At 38.1% G+C, this 18,231-nt stretch overlaps 1 protein-coding gene across 14 annotated transcripts in view; it reads right to left on the bottom strand.

The window, feature by feature from the left end:
- LOC5570531 (coronin-1C) overlaps positions 1–18,231 on the bottom strand; it is a 183,801-nt gene that overhangs the window by 16,658 nt on the left and 148,912 nt on the right. For 7 of the 14 annotated variants that reach the window (XM_021840747.1, XM_021840750.1, XM_021840749.1 and 4 more), the window contains exons 2-5: positions 10,142–10,418; positions 2,339–2,641; positions 1,953–2,273; positions 39–588 (exon numbers count right to left, since the gene is read on the bottom strand). In XM_021840747.1, the coding sequence (XP_021696439.1) occupies positions 39–588; positions 1,953–2,273; positions 2,339–2,641; positions 10,142–10,156 (1,189 nt within the window). In that variant the 5' untranslated portion in view covers positions 10,157–10,418. Of the gene's footprint in view, positions 1–38; positions 589–1,952; positions 2,274–2,338; positions 2,642–10,141; positions 10,419–10,949; positions 11,417–18,231 lie in introns of all 14 variants that reach the window. The other 7 variants (XM_021840751.1, XM_021840741.1, XM_001659139.2 and 4 more) reach the window with 3 other exon arrangements.

Here is an 18,231-nt window from a genome sequence, read left to right as displayed (position 1 = left end):
TATGTTAGATGCTAAATCGAGTTCCAAGATACACTTACCAGTCTTCATTGACCTCAGCATGGGTTGCACGTTCCGTCCCTGGAACCACTCTTTGGCACCAATCGCCGGTATGTCGGCCAGCGTATCCGGATAGAGATCGCTCTGGAAAAGTGTTGACTTACGCGGAACTATCATCGAAATGGGTTCGCATATATTTCCAGCTGCGTGGAGTTTATAAAACCGAAACACTTCGCATTGTGCGACGTTCACGCCACGCTTTGGCATGAATCCTAGCGCTTTCTGGGGTTGTCCAGACAGAAACTGGTTCAAATAGTACACATATGGTGCTTCATCTACCAACTCGTAGTACCGAATGTTGCCGTCTCCCTTTCCCGCCAGGTAGATCATTTTGGTGTCGTAGTCGAAGTATGGAGTGACCACTCCACTGGAGCTATCGATCACTTCCTGCACCAAAGGTTTCTTCAGGTCATGCTGATTCCACACGGCATACTGCCTGTCTGAATGGCGGGAAAATCCAGTTGTCAAAATGCGATCGTTGTCCAGGAAAACCGCTTTCGAACATTTCGTTCCCATATGACAGATGCCCTCCTGAAACATTAATAATGATTGTAGGATTCTATAACATTTTCCGAGAACCATTTTTCAGGATTCCACTCCTCAGAATACCAATTCACATAATGCACAAATGCCCAGATAACTGTGTATACATCCAAGTTTTAAAAAATCGGGCTCACTCATCAGATTCCGATGAATTTTAACGTAATCCAACAACTGAAAATATCGTAATTCAGTAATAGTAGTTTACGCAACAAATTGCAGAATGATTATTTTTATAGCACGAGTCGTCCGATGAGAGCTGTAAAAATCGAGTTCTGCAACGAGTTACGTACAACATTTTTTGCAATTTCGTTGAAGACCACTTGAGGGCATCAGAAATTATATCGGAATGTATTCACCATTATTTTACAATTTCTGAAAAATTGTTGTGTAATGATTCATTACGCAACTCAAAACAGTTGCGTAATGAGAGAGCGTTGCGTAATGAATCATTACAGCACTGATTTCAGTTGCGTAATGACTATTCCCGCACTGCATACTTCAGTGCAGGAAAATAGGCCGTTTCATGACAGATTGGTGTGATGAAAAAAAGCCTATTGCGATGAGAAATTGCAAAAAAGTTATTACACAACTGAAATCTGTCGTGTAATAACTTTTTTACAGCACTCGTCGTAATTATCCTACTCGGCAAGCTTCGTAGGATAAATTTTCGGCTCGTGCTGTAAAAATTATCATTCTGCAACTTGTTCCGTAAACTACTATTTTGCAATTTCTCATCGTAATAGGCTGTTTATCATCACGCCAATCTGTCATGAAACGGCCTACTTTCCTGTACTGAAGTATGCAGTGCGGGAATAGTCATTACGCAACTGAAACCAGTGCTGTAATGATTCATTATGCAACGTTTTCTCATTGCGCAACTCATTATTCTGCAATTTGTTCCGTAAACTATTATTTTTATAATTTCGTTACATATTAGCTTGCTTTTTATTTGCAGAATGGTCTACTTTTGCTACCAAATGAACCAGTGCTGAAAAAAGCTACATTTCAGCACTAGTAACGAATCAATCCAAGAGTCAACTAACTGTTTCAATGGTAGAACTATTAATGAAAATACAATTCACCGTTGGAAAACAAAAACAAATTTTGAACTGATTTCGCAAAATTTAAACCATTTGCAACATTGTTTGTTGAAACTCTTTATATAAAAACACTTTTTCGTAATGGAAAAGTCCATCAATGTTGTGGGAAAAAAAGGGTTTAAAAAACAAGAATATATAGTTTTCTGGGGAATGGTGCATTATGTGGGACGGAAATCTAGGGAATGGGTTTCCGGGCAAATTTGTAGAATGTGAATGTACATCCAAAGACCAGAACCCTAAACTTTCGCTTACCGAAACAACGATTCCACTGCGCGGTTCAATCACCCGCAGCTTCTTGTCCTTGGAGGTGGTCGCTATCAACGACCCGTCACGATTGATCGCCAAACTGTAGATCATGTCAACGTGACAATGGATCACGTTCAGCAGGGTCTTGTCGGAGTTGCCCACATCCCACACGCAAATCAAGTGATCGAAACCAGCGCTAATCAGCACATTGGCCGCCGTTGGGTGCCATTCGATGTGCAGCACCTTACGCTTATGGCCGACGAGTTCTGTGGAACATTCGCTCAGATTGCTCGTTAATCCACCCTCCGGGATTTTCCATAGTTTGATCTGCAAACGTATTTTTATATTGTTAAAAACCTCATTTTATTTAAAACAGCTTATCTACTGCTTACTGTGCAATCATCCGAAGCGGACGCTATCATATTGTCATCGAAAGGATTCCACTTCAGGTCCAAGATTTGACCGGTGTGTCCAATCACCTTACAGCACTGGAAATCGATTCGTCCGGTTTGGTTGATCGGGATGACCACAAACGTTGTGTCGGCCACGATGGCCAGGAATGTGGGATTGATGGCGCAGAAGTTGCCATCGTTGCCGCTGCGGACCACACTGATGTCGGTGTAGCAGCACTCCTTCCGCGTGGGCAGACCGTACACGTGCCGGAACTTGGAGGGCCGCACTCCGCGGAACCATAGCTGCAAGGGGAAGAAAGTAACAAATTGTTAGTACTTAGATCTTTCAAAATTCTTTGCACATGTCAATATTTTTGTTGAGTTTTCATTCATTAAGTTAAAGAAAATTATACAATCGTTTCCTACTATTTTTTTAGTTTGTTCCATACAACTAAAAAAAAAGGCGAATTGAATAAAAATCTGACGTTCAAGAAAACGTTTAGAAGATCAACCTGCGAACATTTTTGTGATTCCCCTATAAACTATTCGTGTCCTCTCCGGTTTATGGACAAAAGGTCGAAAGACAAAAGGTCGAAAGGACAAAAGGTCGAAAGACAAAAGGTCGAAAGGACAAAAGGTCGAAAACGATTTGCATGGTGGGAAATTTTTCCTTCTTTGAAACAAGATTTTCGACCTTTTGTCCCTTCTTTTTTGTTCTTCGACCTTTTGTCCTTTCGACCTTTTGTCTTTCGACCTTTTGTCCTTTCGACCTTTTGTCTTTCGACCTTTTGTCATAGATTCGTCCTCTCCAGACCCCCTCCCCTCATAGATGACCACTTGGAATATGGATGCACCCAAGGTATATCAACTTCTTAGGACTGATTTAAGGACCTGAATTAAACAATCCATAAAGTTAAAGCAATCTCACGTGATGCTTCGACTGATTGTATGAAGTCAGTAAATCTTTAGAGTTTGCAAACGCCAATTCAATTTTTTTTTTCGTATTTTTGCAAATATATAAGCTTTATAAAAATATCTCAGTTAAGGAGTTTTTTTTTAACAATGTATCAGGCGTATGAAAACATACAGTGTTAAGAACTACAGTCGACTCTCCACAACTCGATATAATCTATAACTCGATTGATTTCTCAGTCCCTTCAAAATCCCATACATCATGCTCTCCATAAGTCTATATTTCTATAACTCGATATCTTTATTATGATATGTTTAACTTTTTTATTTTCAGTAAACTTGAGACAAGCCGAATCTGATAAATACTATGCAACAGTTACTAGAATATGAATTCATACTCATCCGATTCTTTCAAAGGTCAAAAAACTGTTTTAAAAAGAAAATTATTGAAATACAATCAATTTTGTATTGACATTTTTTTTTAACTGATTTCGAAAATATTAGCCCACTTGCAACGTTGTTTGTTCAAGTACTTTATATAAAAAAATGCTTAAATAAATAGTCGTGGGAAATAAATTGTTAAACCGGTTTCTTATTCTGAAAACTGCTATGATCTAAAGAAGACCAATCATGATCTTTGAGTTTTCGAGTCATGAATTTTTTTTTTTTTTTTGAAAATATGGAGACCCGAATTCTGGCGAAAACCCCCATGGTAAAGTTTGGATCATAGAGGTATTTCCCCGAAGACATTTCAGTAATTCCTTACAGAATTTATACCGAATTCCTAGGAACTAATTCTGAGATCAACCGCTTGAAGAAAGTTGAGGATCTTCGAAACGCAGCGAACGATCAACCGTGGTGATGGACGACCAATGACGGCAATTATATCGCCAAAACGTTGACCAGACGTATCCCATGGCGCCACCATTTCCATTAAAATTCCACAACATCCCGTAACACCTATGAGAGGTCGTAGAGTTCTCTGCATCTTTCATAAGTAGGTGTTCACCAAACCATCCCTACCCATCCCTCAGCATTCGTAGGACGATGCACCAATCTCGTCTAAAAGCCTGAGATTAATCCCAAACCTCTGGCTATGGTATCGGACGGAATAGGGGCAACCCTCATACAGTGGTCTAGGACTGTACCACCTACGAATTTGTGCGAATTGCTTAATGCTAATGCTAATGCTTCTTCCTAGGAACTAATTCTGATGTCACATGAAAAAAAATATTCAAAGATTTCAACCAAGAATTAATTAAAAAATAACTTTGAAATATAATATCTATGAATTTCCTCCCTTAATTTCTTCATAGATTCATGCCAGGATTCTTTAGAGAGTTTAACTTAAAATTTCTCCATACATAACAATACAATTTTCCTCAAAAAAATACTTAGGAATCTTTAGAAAATCATTCAATAATTTGTACAAGAATTCATCTAAAAATTTATGTGAGCGTTGACTTTTATGAACGGGCTGCTGAGATATTTGCAAAACAATTGTTTCATGGTCATTAGCGTTACCTGGTGACAAAATCTGATCAGGCTCCTGAGATATTTTCAAAACAAAAGTTTCATGCACACTAGCGCCGCCTAGTGGTGGAATTCCGTAACTAAATAACCACCGCATGTCAGCCCTTGATCTTCTAAGATAGCATCCATTTATTACGTAACGCAAAAATTGGAAATTTTTGAACCCCTCCCCCCTCTGTAACGCTTTTTGTATGAAAAAACTAAATTTTTTGTATGAGCCGAAAAGCCCGAGCCTACTTCTCCTCTCTCCCTAGAGCGTTACGTAATTTGTGGATGCCGCCCAAACAACTTTGTCGAAGATGTTTTTTTCTATATTTATTCTACATCGCGAGGTATTCCATGTTAAACATGAAAAACCAAGGGTATCGTGCAAAGTACAACGCGCGACTACTTGTGTTAGGATTCACAAGAAATTTTAACATTGGTCAAAAATGCATGTTTGAAATTTGAGCTGTAATATTTATCTGAAGAATCAAGCAACCCCCACTCCGATTTTTCTCAGAAAAATGATATTATATGTAGCACTTAAACCTTACTTCAACGCACACTCTAGTATAAAGCGACTATATATGTCCCCTGTCAGATCTCGTTCCCAATTGAACATTATTTGTATTGGATGTGTATTCTACAAACATTTAAGCAGTGGCGATTCCCTAACCTCAAATCTACCTGTTCCACGAATACAAATTCTTGAATTTCAGCAACAAATTTGCATGTAATGAGTAGAGATTTGTTAGAAAAGACGATTTCAATAATTACCTTTTTGATTTATAATCTAAATTTGTCGAAATAGCTATTTTTAGAGTCGTAGAACAGGTAGAAAGTGAGGTTGCGAGTCGCCACTGCATTTTAGGTATAAATCATGATCTAATTGCTCACTTTAGTCAAACAATGAGATTTGACGCAGTAATAAAATGTCGAAAATTGCGTCTGGTCACCTTACTCTAGTAGTATCTACAGTTAAGGGCACTCCCAAAAAAAAAACAAAAGTGTTTTGTCCATCTTTTTGTAATTACGCGTTTACTATTTGAAACTCTCTATGGCTCACTTGAAAAACAATGAGGTAATCTTACTATTATTACTAACATAGCTGAAGGTTGGTAAAGTATATTTGATGTGATAAGAACACCAATTTTTACTTTGAATATGAGAAATTGGCACGTTGAGTAGGCTATGAAATACTAACATGCAGGGCTGTTAAATGTCATGAGTTTCATCTGGCTTTGACATTTGAATATTGCTAATATCATCGTTCCTAGTGGAAAAAGTAATCGGAAAATGTTTTTTTCCGGTGACCTTTTCCGAATTACTATTGGTTGCCAATGTTTGCTAATGCGATATAACGCATGCAAAAGTGCTATAAGCATTTTATTTTGTTTTTCCAAAATTTTGACATTTAACAGCACTGCTAACATGTAATTTGGATTGTAGATTCAAAAAAAGTTCCATAGAGTTCCACTCTAAATCACGCACAGACATGTGTCCTCTAAACGGTTTGAAAGACACAGCTGCAACTCCCAGCAACTTTTCGAGATTTTTGGCTGTTTTTAGGTATACTCCTTAACCAGCACAAATATGAAAATGAGTTGTTTGTGATGAAAACTTCGAAAATCTTGCAACGCAATATGGTCTCGGCTTAACCAGACATTACACCAGAGCAAGTTTATGCTTAAAATGATGAATTTTGAATGGGGTTTCCAAGATTCTATTCAAACTTAATATAAAAAACTGAAAAAATAAAGAAAAAACTGCATGAAGGCGTATAAGTCATTTTTGCAGCTACGAGTGAGAAGAGACATATTTGCAAATAACGTCTTACATCATTATGGGCAATAAATGTACAAATTGCATGGTTTTTCTTGAAAAATAATGAAATTGGCGCTTATGACAGGTTTGCGATTACGCGTATATTATATGACATGTATGCAAATTGTAGCTCTTTTGACCAGAAACATTTTTCCCTTACATACCAAGGTGCTCAAATGGCTTGATCTTCCAGTTTTGATTTTTGTCCCACATCCCCATACATTCAACGCACTGTGCGACGGTTTGCAGACGCTTTTGTCTAAAATTTAAATGCATTTTTCCTCGTTTTTCTGATTCCTATACAAAAATCTATCAAAAAATTTGATTTTAAGAGGAAACATACACACTTAGATTTTTTCACGAGCTCGGCTGTGCAAATCTCTGTTTCCCGATTTTAACCGAGACTCAGCTAACAAATTGTCCGGTTGCTTAGCAACGAAGCACGATTTACTGATACTCGGCTTTTATTTGCTGAGATCTCAGGAAATTTGTTTGCCGACTACTCGGCTGTGCGGATCTCGGTTAAAATTAGCCGAGATTCGGCATTCTAAATTAAGTGTGTATAACGATCCATTAGAAAATCGCGCTAAAGAAAAAAGGACATCCATTAACACATATAAAATAGTTCTTGCAAATTTAACTTTTAATGTTGCATTTGTGAATTTTAATTTGTTAGGCAAATCTAGCGATTAGTGTACAGGCGTATCTGCAATGATCGATTTCTCTTCGTCGAATAGTTCAATGCAATTACGTCCTTATGATACGGGAAGGAACGGGAGTAAAATGATTTTTTATCTAACGATTTCCAGAGTAGTTATTTTAATTTACAACCAAGTTCGTCCATAACACACAGAGTTTTAGATTTCTTTGCAAAATTTTGTTAGATGCACGATTTTTTACATTTTTATTAACCCCTCTACCGGCAGCTTCATTTATTACCGCAATAAAAATATTCAAACCTTGATAACTTTTTTGTTTATCGATATTTTTGCACTATTTTTTAACAAGTTCTCAAAAATGTCCATGTTAGTTTCTAACATTGGTGATCTAAGATATTTACTCGGGTTATAGCTACATGTCGGTCCCCCAATGAATTTCGGAATATCTCAGGATCCAGTTGACCAATGAACAATATCGACACAGATTCTAAAACTAGAACTTGTGAAATAATGGTTCAAAAATATCGCGAAACAAAAAAATTATCGAGGTTTGAATATTTTTATTGCGGTAAAAAATGAAGCTGCCGTTGAGGGGTCAACAGCATGTACGCATTTAGTCGTTTTTCTATATTAAATGATCAAGCTGGGAGGGTTGGATCTGGGCTTCTATAGCTCCGATTGATCTGAAATTTTCATCACTGTTTGAAAATATATTGAAATTAAAAAACCAAATTTAAACTCTAATTTCAATATAAATGGTAAAATTTTGAATTAGCAATGATTATTAAATTGCAGATTTAGACTTCGATAGTTCATAACGTAAAGATGGCTTTTAAGTTTTGATAACATCAAAATATTGCTGTGTGCGTTTGAAACGCAAATATCAAATGCGGTAAGATGTTTAACATGGAAGGCGAAGTCAAAAACTGGTTTTCTTTGCTAGGTTGGCGGTGATATGGTTTATGGTGGCTAAGTATCCTTTGATTACTTTGTGTTACCGCATTTGAAACCCAGTCTTGAAACGCAAACAGCAATATGTACTGCTGTTAATTCTTGTCCAACGTTTCGGTCCAATATAAGATCTTCCTCAGGAACACAATTTACACAATTTTTTGTCTAGTATTGTTCTGTTGAACACCTATTGTCATGTGGTCAGAGTTTTCCATTTGCGCGAAAAAACTCTGACCACACAATAGATGTTCAACAGAACAACACTAGACGAAAAATCTGTGGAAATTGAGTCCCTGAGGAAGGTTCTATTTGTGATCGAAACTGAAAATCTTTCTTCACGCTACAACTTTAAAATGGACATATTTAGAGCAATTTATTCTTCTGAAAAATTGATCAATTTGAAGAGACAACCTAGTTTATGAAATAACTTTGTTCAGTAATACCGTCCTCGGGGGTGACATCTCACTTTTAGACGAATAAATATTATTTTGAAATTTCACATTCATGTCCATCATATCAATTGTTATTGGAAAGCTCTAGAAAACTTGAGCGGAAGTCGATTCTCTTGATTTGTTCTTATTGCGTATCGATTCTAGTTTGTATGGCCCAATGTCTACTCCTTGATTGGGGCAATTTTCATCCCAGGTAACCAATAAGCCGTATATTGGGCCAAAATGTTGATTTACGGCCAATATAATGCCAATAAGCCGTTAAATAGCACTATATTAGCGGTATATGGCTGAAAGGGCCCGATATACGGCTTATGGTTACCTGGGATATGTTTCATATTCGAATGAAAACAAACGAATTTTAATTGATCAGCATGTTCAAAATGTTCAGCATTTGCAAATACTTTACCCATGAACTTATTCTCCTATTTAGCAAAATATTCTAAGTAAAATTACGAAAATCAAGAAGGAATAAATAAAAAATAAGGGTTTTTAGTACAATCTTACCTCAAACGACGGAATCGAATACTTTCAAATTATTTCAGAAGTAATGCAGTTTTCTCATAAAATTTAAAACTTGAAACGTTTTGAGTTTTCTGCTGAGTATAATTCAGGTTTTTTCAATGAGCTGCGGTATAAATTACTAGTTATTTAGAATCTTTGAAGTAGAGATCCAGGCCTTCAAACTTGACCATTTTTGTATGAAAAACTGCAAATGCGTTCTTTGTTCTATCAAGTACTGTAGATAAAACACCCACAATTTCAGTCTAACAACAGGGTAAAATGAACAAACCTCAGAAAAATATTTGAAATTTGGTTTGAAACGACTAAAATTAACCCGTATAGGCCTGAGTGAGAGCAAAATTACTAAAACCCTTACCGCTCAGCAAATACTTGACGGACTCAAATATGTTTTGGTGAGTATACTGGTACACATATCTAGTTTCTTAAAAATGCCCAGAGGAATTCGGGAATATTCCTGTGGTCGGTGTTATTTTGGTGGGTCACTGGGTCAGGTCACACAGGAACATTCCCGAGAGACCTTGACCATTTTTAGAAACCAGATTATTAGTATATGTACTGATAAAAATAATTGAAATCCGTTGTGTATTCGCTAAGTGCTGAGAGTTTTGGTTTATTTTCTTTCACTCAGGCCTATATGGGTTAACTGTAAACTATTCCTATGAAAGTTTGTTAATTTTCATAAATGAATTTTGGTACCCTTATAGCATTCAAGTGGACGTATGAAACTTAAAACTTTCTTATTGATCAGCTTGAGTCTTATTTTGATAAACGTAAATCTACTCACGCGTACGATTCCTTATCTCTCTATTATATTCTGTAAAACGTAATCATAAGCACACTATAAATCACTGCACGATTTTCCAGATTCTAATCACTCAATTGCTTATAAATCAACCACCTTTGTATTGAACTCACGAGCTCGCAAGTTGTGTAAACACCCCGTTGTAAAAAGTATCTCATATAGGTACCTGTGAGTTGGTCATACTGTCGTTGTCGCCGTCGTTATCGCTGTCGCCTGCCACGTGCTGTTCCGGATCGCTCAAGCTCAATCCACAGGCACCGCCTCCGCCACCGCCAGCTTCCAGGAGGGCTTTCCACTTGCCGGCGAATTCGTTTCGGATCGCTTCAAACTTCAGGTAGAGGGGGGAAGGCAGGAATAGCACACAACAAATGGTATCACATTCAATGATAAGTTTTATGGGGATTGATTGATATTGTAACTATCGGTAGTGAACGTCTAGTGAACTGAAAAATTGAAACCAAGCAGGTGATTTAAAGAGGGGGGTTAAAAAGATCCATTCTCGCTTTTTTTCTTTTTGAGAATAATGTTAGGCCCTTGAACTTTCACAGATCGAAAGGTATCAAGACGAATCGTCGTAGCGAGGGAATTGCTTGAAATGGGACCTCCCATTGGAATCAAATCAATCCTCGACGAAACGTCCCAAACCATGACCAAATGAACCGCAAGGGAGCTGAATTGGAACAGTCAAATTACAACCGATAACACTGGGCGACAAAATCAACACCTTTTTCATGCACTTCAACAATTTGCAATAGATTTTGCTCCACTGATTCCACAATAATTTATTACATCTGCTAATCTATATGCTTAGAATGCTTAGAATACCCGACCAGTGGATCAGTATGTTTTAAATTAAACAAAGATGTAACTCATCGTGTGTTTTTTCATAGCTAAACTATAACAAAATTTGTTTCAGCGGACCAAAATCTGTTGAATCTATTGCCGATGGTCAAAGTGCGTGAAACAGTGTGTACCCTAGTGTAATTATTGCAGTCGGCACTATTTAGCGTTGCGGTCAATTTTCGCGCATCCGATTCGCGTTGCTTTCTTCTCGACTGGAGTTCAAACCACAATCAACCACACTTTTGTCGCCGCTCGCTGGGTGCCGTACTTTTCGCGACGCGTCACTGTTGGGCACCACCTATGGGTACTGTACATAGGATTGAAGTGCCGCAATGGCACTATGCTAGACGGTCATTCATTCGAGTGGTGCGATTCATGTCTGCCGCGATGACTCTCTAGTCACGCTCACCGCGGATTATTCGAATCGAATTCGGTCACTAAATCTGTTGTCTCCCACTGGGGTGCTCTTCTTGCAATTAATCAGTAAATAGAAGCGGCTATTGTGACACTCGAAAATCGGTACGCCAATGGGTTTCATTCAATCGAAGAAATGTAAGTAAAAGTAGTCCAAACAAACAGAAACTGGAACGTAAATAATCTGAAAGAAAACAGAAAAACGAAAAATGATAAGTAAATCATATAATTGTACGAAAGTGAACTGAAACTAATAAAAAAAATAAAGTAATGAAATGAAATTAAAGTCTCCACAACGCAATAAAAATCTGATATACGAGCAATGCAACTAAATTAGAGTACAATTCGCACTCGCTATGGCTTCTTTGGAAATCATCGCAGTTTACGACATAACACAATTTGCGGGTCGTAAATTTATGACACTGGTTTTATAGTTCCATTTGATGAATGGTCCAACAGATTCATTGTAGCAATCAGTTATCGCAAGTTTTGGCAACTGCAAACTGCGTTCGAGTTCGAGCTAAGCTGCAATCGGTTTGAGATTGGATGGCGAAAGCTTGTGGTTCAATTTGATTAGTGTCTGGCCATTTAGTTGACAGCAGCAGTAAATGCGAGTGAACGAAATGGGATTATAACGTTCGGAGGCGTGGTTTGAGAACAGCCATGTAAGCTGTGACATCTTAGTGCATTTATTCGGGTTTTTATATTTGATTAGTGACGAATGACGTACCACCGGTACTTGATGAACCTAAAAGATAATAGCCAGTTTGAGCTCGACTACTACTAAAATAAATATCGTTTTGACGCTTCAAACTACTCTTTTACGTTTGGCCAACATTTTACACATTTTGCTCCACCCCACTCATTCGATTCTAGAACAAATTCAAAGCGTCCTCCCAAAATTTGAGCTCATTTGTATGGAAACTGAGACTGCACACAAACTCTTCAAAGATTGTATGACATCAACCAATTCATTCAATCGGTTATAGGGTTTGCCCATGTGCTCTTGAGGGTTTGTATGGTGCTGATACTGCTAAATACATTCATCAGCTACAACTGTGCCGGAAACTGTTTTCAGATTGGACGCCTCAATAATTAGTTGTTGTCTTACATATGTATGAATTGAAAATCTTTGGCTAGAATAATTGAGCTGCTCTGCAAGCATCTCTGGATATCTACAGTAAAACATAGTGATCTATGAATTGACCAAGTTGCTTTTTTGGTCTACAACTTTGTTGAAGCACGTACAATATAATTTCTACAAATAAGAAAGTTAGTCACCTCATTTCTATGAAAATGTGGTCCACCATAATTTTCAATAACACCAAACAAAGGACTTAACTAATACAAACAACTTTGTAGAAGACCGTTTTCGTCTAATGTTTCATTCTAAAGCTCAAAATGCATCTTTCCGCGTAAAACTACTTTCTGGAACATAGTGCAGTGTCCGATCGATTTTTGAACACTCCCGCAAATTTTTTGTTGCTAAATTCGAACCATTTAATCAGCACATTGCAAACAAAATTGATTGTTAATTGAGTTAGAAAGACATTTCACTACATTAAGTATGATAACCTTCCAGTATTCAGGTAGACCTACAATATGCTAAAAACAATTTACGTTTTTTCTGTACACATGTTTTGACGATAGAGCTTTCTAAGATAAAAATACAATAAAAACCACAGTATTTTTCTGTTTAATTTTAAGATGAGTCATCTCAAAATCCATTGATGAAACTAAAGATAAAGTAAACCAACGTACCTGATTCTTTTTTCAAGCTTTCTGCTAGAGCTGTTATATGCTATTATCTTCATAATATGCCTAAAGTTTTAATGCAATATCGATGTTGAATTCCAAACTGTTTCTACCGTTAAGGTGAATTAAGGACATCCTGATTTTTAATGACCTTTCACCAAAGAGAACTTGGTTACTGATGGTTTATGACACCAGTAAAGGACAAGTTTAGGAAAAAGCTCATTAGAAAGTTTTACGATACAACTGAGATTTGTTGAAGGATAAGATTTTGCTAGTAGATATCGTGTTTCATTGCCTCCTATAAATAGAATTTATAGCTTGCAGCCAACTCAGGAAACCAAATTCTTCGCAACGCAAACAAACAACTCGAAAATCAACTAACGAGAAAACTAACGACCGCTCGAAAAGTGTCCAAATTATCGACCCAAACCTAATACGGAGATAAAGGAAAAGATGCATAACAAGTTAATGGCCCCCAATATCCGCGCCATATTCCGCCATCCCTCTCTACAATTTGCGAACATTATCACCTGCCGCAATGCGAACCTCGAACTTGCTTAATTTTAGCAACATCTAGGAAGCCTCCGGGGTTCAAACAGGCCTCGATGAGTATACCAAAGACAACACGGTGGTGCTTCTGGGACAATGGGCAACCTTCTATAGCTCGCTTGAAACCAACCCTGACTTTCAAAGGAGGCCAAGCACTGATTGCAGTGATTGTGTTGCTGCTGAATTTTAACATCACTTGAATTTTTCCATAGCATATACACTACCCGCCATAAGTATGGAATCGCATCATCTAGTATTGCAACACCTCAATTGAATATTGCAGCACCCCAAAAAGTTTAGCATCACCCGTAAGCTATTACACTAATGACGCAATATCTTGGAAACCTTACTTTCTAGAAAGCTGCGGTCCTCAGCAAAGTTGTTCAGAAGCCTTACGGCGTTCATCACCTGAAATTTTTAATACGCCATTTTGCCGCTACGTGGCGCTAGTGTGCATGTAAATTGATCATATTTTAGACGGCTCTAGCTCATGAACCTGACCACTTAGAATGTTCGTGTCTTCAGCAAAGTTGGTCAGAAGCTTAAAAGCAATCTGAGACAGCACTGATTGGTTAGCAATTTTGCCGCTACGTGGCGCTAGTGTGCATGTAAATTTAAATAGACACCGACACGTTAATGCTTCCAGTGGACTTTAGTCATTTGAAGGAAGCACCACACTAGACAACGGACTAGCATGCAACGCCCAGTGGCACAGTCGGAAAACATTCCTCACGAAAAGTTTTCCAGCCTGCAGCGGGAATCGAACCCACACTCCTTAACACGATGCGGCTAAATGCCTGGTGACACTAACCGCACGGCTACGAAGCCCACATATATTTTAGACGGCTCTGACTCATGAACCTGACCACTTAGAATGTTCATGTCTTCAGCAAAGTTGGTTAGAAGCTTAAAAGCAATCGGAGACAGCACTGATTGGTTAGCAATATTGACGAGGGTGGCTCTGCTTTTAGAAAAATGATGGATCCGAAATTTGAACTGAATGTTGGAAATAACTTTTAATTTAAACTGTGTACGATTCCTTAAGCTTGTTTTAAATTTATCAAAAAATTGTTTTCGCCATGTTCTACCATATTTTCATTAAAAATGATGATGATGTTTAATGTCATGCACGCATGGGTATAGCCAGAGGGGGCAATGGGAATGCCTCCTCCTCTTTGGACGATGCTAAAAACAATATTACGGGAATTTATCATGTGTTTGTATTCTTAAAAGATTGTCTCCAGCACTCATATTTATATAATTGTTGCATGATGATAGATTGGAAAACTTATGGAGTATTCAAAACAATCAGCTTTTTGAAAAACTTCTTGCCATAAATTTTTCGAATCGTTTATCAAATCAAATCTGCATGGGCGTAGCTAGAGGGGGCAATGGCAATGCCTTTTATTAAGTGTTAAAAATCGATATTATCAATATGAGAGAGGGGGAGCTCCTGATAAAAAAAAACGGGCTACGTCTAAGTCCATCGCCCTTCTAAAAGTCCATGTAACCATGTAACACGTCAAAATTTGAAAATCAGAAACAAAATAAAATGACCACATTTTGTCAGGTTCCCCATTTTGTCAGCCTAAAATTCATCGAGGAGCTGACAAAATCGGGTCCTTACTGTATTTCGAAGAAGTTTCTAAATCAAGAGGAATTTTAATATGAACATCTTTAGGAATTTCTGTGTTCTGTGAGAAATTTTTAGATAATTCATCAATCATGTATAACTAGGAACTCAGGTTGATTCCATTTGTTTTACTGGACAAAGCAAAATTGCCGATCAAAGGGACCACAACGAAACGAATCTTTGGAATTTTTCCAATAGGTAAATCTGCAAGACTTTAAATAGACCCGTCACTCAACATTGAAATAAGACGCGTTTAGGACTTTACTTGGCTTACTATGAAAAAAATACGGAGGGTATCTTGTATAGTTTTATGTTTCATGCAAAAAGAGTGTAATGTATAATGATCGTTTTGTCGTGAAAATCGTGAATGAAATGTTAAGAATCGATCTTCTCAAGCCATCCCCCCCCCCCTGATGAAAAAACCTAGCTACGCCAATGATCATCGACCCCTTAGGGACCGTTCAAATATTACGTAACGCAACAGGGGAGGGAGGGGGTCTTACATAGTGTTACGGTTCAAAGAAAAATTTAAAATTTTCTATACAAAAGTTGTTACGTGGAGGTGAAAGGGGGTCGTAATTTTTTAATGAACTCTTAAAAGTCCATGCAAGTTCTTGACGCGGTTCACAAGCAATCATTAACACGTCGAAATTTGAAAAACAGGAACATAATAAAATGACCCGATTTTGTCAGGTTCCCCATTTTGTCAGCCTAAAATTCATCGAGGGGCTGACAAAATCGGGTCCTCACTGTATTATATTCCACAATGTTTTGAATTTTGTCTAAGTAAACAGGTTCGTAGAAAATGCCTTCTTCTAAATATTTGCTGAAGATACGAACATTCTAGGTGGTCTAGATCATGTGCTAGAGCCCGCGAAAATATAACCAAATCTACCTGCACATCTGAGAGAGAGGAGACAGATGGCTTAGATTGCGAGCTCCCAAAAGACAAGGGAACCTGTCATAAACTGACACTGGAAAACCACACATTTGAAGAGCAAAGCGTAAAATACCGTCAGAATTTAGGTAAAGGTAATTAAACTTTCTAGATGTTTTTCGATGACTGCACATTTTAAAAAGTTGAATACTTAAATATAGTCGTGTGTTGGCAAACTACTATTGATTTTTTTATTCATACCTTTTTCACATTGAACAACAATGAGTGAATGATTTTGACCAAAATAAGATCATTAGACCGTTGTGCACAACCCAAGAACTAAAGAAAGAAGTCTAAGAAGGCAAGAAAACATGCCAACTGTCAGTGAGCTGTCTCCTCTCTCAGCTGTACGCTAGCACCACATAGCGGCAAAATTGCTAACCAATCAGTGCTGCCTCACATTGCTTTTAAGCTTCTGAACAACTTTGCTGAAGACACGAACAATCTAAGTAATCAGGTTCATGAGCTAGAGCTTGCTAGAATATGATCAAATGACATACACACTAGCGCCACGTAGCGGCAACATTGCTAACCAATCAGTGCTGCCTCAGATTGCTTTTAAGCTTCTGAACAACTTTGCTGAAGACACGAACATTCTAAGTGGTCAGGTTCATGAGCTAGAGCTGTCTAAAATATGACCAATTTACATGCACACTAGCGCCACGTAGCGGCAAAATTGCTAACCAATCAGTGCTGTTTCACATTGCTTTTAAGCTTCTGAACAACTTTGCTGAAGACACGAACATTCTAAGTGGTCAGGTTCATGAGCCAGAGCCGTCTAAAATATGACCAATTTACATGCACACTAGCGCCACGTAGTGGCAAAATTGCTAATCAATCAGTGCTGCCTCAGATTGCTTTTAAGCTTCTGAACAACTTTGCTGAAGACACGAACATTCTAAGTTGTCAGGTTCATGAGCTAGAGCCGTCTAAAATATGACCAATTTACATGCACACTTGCGCCACGTAGCGGCAAAATTGCTAACCAATCAGTGCTGTTTCACATTGCTTTTAAGCTTCTGAACAACTTTGCTGAAGACACGAACATTCTAAGTGGTCAGGTTCATGAGCTAGAGCCGTCTAAAATATGACCAATTTACATGCACACTAGCGCCACGTAGCGGCAAAATTGCTAACCAATCAGTGCTGTTTCACATTGCTTTTAAGCTTCTGAACAACTTTGCTGAAGACACGAACATTCTAAGTGGTCAGGTTCATGAGCCAGAGCCGTCTAAAATATGACCAATTTACATGCACACTAGCGCCACGTAGTGGCAAAATTGCTAACCAATCAGTGCTGCCTCAGATTGCTTTTAAGCTTCTGAACAACTTTGCTGAAGACACGAACATTCTAAGTGGTCAGGTTCATGAGCTAGAGCCGTCTAAAATATGACCAATTACATGCACACTAGCGCCACGTAGCGGCAAAATTGCTAACCAATCAGTGCTGTTTCACATTGCTTTTAAGCTTCTGACCAACTTTGCTGAAAACACGAACATTCTAAGTTGTCAGGTTCATGAGCTAGAGCCGTCTAAAATATGACCAATTTACATGCACACTAGCGCCACGTAGTGGCAAAATTGCTAATCAATCAGTGCTGCCTCAGATTGCTTTTAAGCTTCTGAACAACTTTGCTGAAGACACGAACATTCTAAGTTGTCAGGTTCATGAGCTAGAGCCGTCTAAAATATGACCAATTTACATGCACACTTGCGCCACGTAGCGGCAAAATTGCTAACCAATCAGTGCTGTTTCACATTGCTTTTAAGCTTCTGAACAACTTTGCTGAAGACACGAACATTCTAAGTGGTCAGGTTCATGAGCCAGAGCCGTCTAAAATATGACCAATTTACATGCACACTAGCGCCACGTAGCGGCAAAATTGCTAACCAATCAGTGCTGTTTCACATTGCTTTTAAGCTTCTGACCAACTTTGCTGAAAACACGAACATTCTAAGTTGTCAGGTTCATGAGCTAGAGCCGTCTAAAATATGACCAATTTACATGCACACTTGCGCCACGTAGCGGCAAAATTGCTAACCAATCAGTGCTGCCTCAGATTGCTTTTTAAGCTTCTGAACAACTTTGCTGAAGACACGAACATTCTAAGTTGTCAGGTTCATG

The sequence above is a fragment of the Aedes aegypti genome, chromosome 2, assembly GCF_002204515.2.
Source record: "Aedes aegypti strain LVP_AGWG chromosome 2, AaegL5.0 Primary Assembly, whole genome shotgun sequence".
In the NCBI taxonomy this organism is placed as follows: domain Eukaryota; kingdom Metazoa; phylum Arthropoda; class Insecta; order Diptera; family Culicidae; genus Aedes; species Aedes aegypti.
Note: the sequence above shows the minus strand (reverse complement) of the source record. Positions and strands in the feature narration are given on the sequence as shown.